This window comes from Dipodomys ordii, unplaced genomic scaffold (genome assembly GCF_000151885.1).
Source record: "Dipodomys ordii isolate 6190 unplaced genomic scaffold, Dord_2.0 Scaffold218, whole genome shotgun sequence".
Taxonomy (NCBI): domain Eukaryota; kingdom Metazoa; phylum Chordata; class Mammalia; order Rodentia; family Heteromyidae; genus Dipodomys; species Dipodomys ordii.
In genome coordinates, this window is record NW_012267434.1 from 99,862 (window position 1) to 102,572 (window position 2,711).

The window sequence follows — 2,711 nt, forward strand, 5'->3', positions numbered from 1 at the left end:
CGATGATAGCTACAGTAGCACTTTTCTTCATGATGATTCAGTGAATTTTTGGCTTATTTAATCTGCATATTTCCATTTCACAACAAGGGAATTTCTATGTATATCCATTAGCAATTCATGTTTCCAGTGTCTTTTACATACTAGTGTCCAAGAGAACAGTATTTTCAAATTATACAAAAGTAGTGGCTCACACTGTAATCCTAGCTACTCGGGAGATCTAAGGATCAAAGTTCAAAACCAGTCTATCAGTAATGTCCATGAGACTTTTATCTCTAATTAACCGCCAAAAAGCCAGAAGTGGAGCTGTGGTTCAAGTGGTAATGCTAGCCTTGAGCATAAAAGCTCATAGAAAATGCCTAGTCCCTGAATACAAACCTTAGGACTTGGCACAACAATAATAATTATTATTATTATTATTTATATGTACATGGCATTTCTCAAATAGGTTGAAGACATTTCTGGATCACAATTTGTCTTTGTATTATTCAGTAACTGCTGGCACTTTTACAGCTCACAGACACATGACAGACATCAATACCCTCAGCAACTTCAGTACCATTCCTGGCTTCATCCTCCTGGGTTTCCCTGGTCCTAGGCAGAGCCAGATCCTCCTCTTCATGCTCTTCTCTTTCATCTACATCCTCACCCTCATGGGCAATGGTTCCATCATCTGTGCTGTGTACTGGGATCAGAGACTCCACACCCCCATGTACATCCTGCTGGCCAACTTCTCCTTCCTGGAGATCTGGTATGTCACCTCCACAGTCCCCAACATGTTGGCCAATTTCCTCTCTGACACCAAGGTCATCTCCTTTTCTGGCTGCTTTCTCCAGTTCTATTTCTTCTTTTCCTTGGGATCTACAGAATGTTTTTTTCTAGCAGTTATGGCTTTTGATCGGTATCTTGCCATCTGTAAGCCTCTACACTATCCTACCATTATGACCAGACATCTCTGCAACAACCTTGTGATCAGCTGCTGGGTACTTGGTTTCCTCTGGTTCCTAGTTCCCATCACTGTCATTTCCAAGATGACTTTCTGTGGATCTAGAATTATTGACCATTTTCTATGTGACCCAGGTCCACTGCTAGCCCTTATCTGTACCAGAGACCCCATGATAGAGTTGACTAGCTCCTCCTTAAGTTCCTTGCTTTTATTTATTCCCTTTCTCTTCATCATGGGGTCCTATGTTTTGGTCCTCCGAGCTGTATTGAGGGTCCCTTCAGCAGCTGGAAGAAAAAAGGCCTTTTCTACCTGTGGCTCCCATCTGGCTGTGGTTTCTCTTTTCTATGGCTCAGTGATGGTCATGTATGTAAGCCCAACATCTGGTCATAGAGCTGGAATGCAAAAAATTGTAACTCTGTTCTATTCTGTGGTCACTCCGCTGGTTAATCCTGTAATATATAGTCTAAGGAACAAAGATATGAAAGACGCAATGAAAAAATTACTGAAAATACAAAATTAAGGTACTTATTTTAAAAGATTTTTGAGAGACAATATCTGATTTTACTTTATTGATTAAAAAGAAAATTAATGGATATGGCTCAGAAAATATTTCTGTTTTATTAGTTCCTAGAATATATAGTCCTTATAAGGAGTCACAAAGATGTAGTTTACCTTCTTAACTTTACAAATGACAAAGTTATCATTTTGTTTAAATATTGAAGAAAAAATCTTCTGCTGGGCACTCATGGCTCATGCCTGTAATTCCAGCTGGGACTGGCATCTGTGCTTTGTGGTTCAAAGCCAACCAGAGCAGGATAGTCCATGAGACTCTTAACTCCAATTAAAATCTGGAAGAGGAGGTATGGCTCAAGTGTTAAGAGTTCCATCCTTAAGCAAAAAAAGCTAAAGAACAGTAAGTAGGTCCTGAGTTCAAGCTCCAGTCCATTACTGGCATAATTAATTAGTAACAAATCTGTCAAACCAGAAAAACCTCTCCATAAAGGCAGAGAAGAAAAAAAGTCAGTTCTGTTATTCAGTAAGCATTAAACCACAAAAAAAAATGTGTATCATAGAACACACAGGCACTTTTTGTGAATTGAAAAGATTCCTTATCATTCTATATAGTAATGTTAATGTGATCCATTATGTACTTCTTTTGAAGATAAATAATAATCAGTCCTCAGGAGACTGTGACAGCACAATGTATCATGTCATCCTATATCCACTTGCTAAATTGGGGAGCCATCTATATTTGATAACTGGCTTTATACAAAAGGAGTGATATTCTCACACACTGATGACAGGAAATCATTCTGCAACTTGGAAGTTAGTCTGCTGAAGTTGGGATCCTTCCCTCCCACAGGAACTAGGAGATAGATACACCATCATTGCAGGAGATGACATTTGTAAGGTCTATTTCCAGGTTAATTCAAGTTAATTCTTTTTTAATTGTATTTTATTATAAAGATGCTGTATAGGGGTTACAATTTCCAAGTTCTTATGGAAGATTTTTCTGGATCATAAAGCTGGCCAAAAGTTCATTTACTTTTGAAAATGAGTTACATTTATCTTTTGAAGAAAAAGAAAAAGAACTAAGCCAGGCGCTGGTGGCTCACGCCTGTAATCCTAGCTACTCAGGAGGCTGAGATCTGAGGATCGCGGTTCAAAGCCAGCCAGGGCAGGAAAGACCGTGAGACTCCTATCTCCAATAAACCACCAGAAAACCGGAAGTGGTGCTGTAGTTCAAGTGGTAGAGCGCTCACCTTGA

At 39.2% G+C, this 2,711-nt stretch overlaps 1 protein-coding gene across 1 annotated transcript; it reads left to right on the forward strand.

Annotated features, from left to right (window-relative positions):
* The first annotated feature begins 521 nt into the window (after window positions 1-521).
* On the forward strand, window positions 522-1,463 carry LOC106000434 (olfactory receptor 11G2). The gene has a single exon (XM_013035697.1). It carries the CDS (start codon window positions 522-524, stop codon window positions 1,461-1,463), a length of 942 nt encoding a protein of 313 aa, XP_012891151.1.
* The last annotated feature ends 1,248 nt before the right edge of the window (window positions 1,464-2,711 follow it).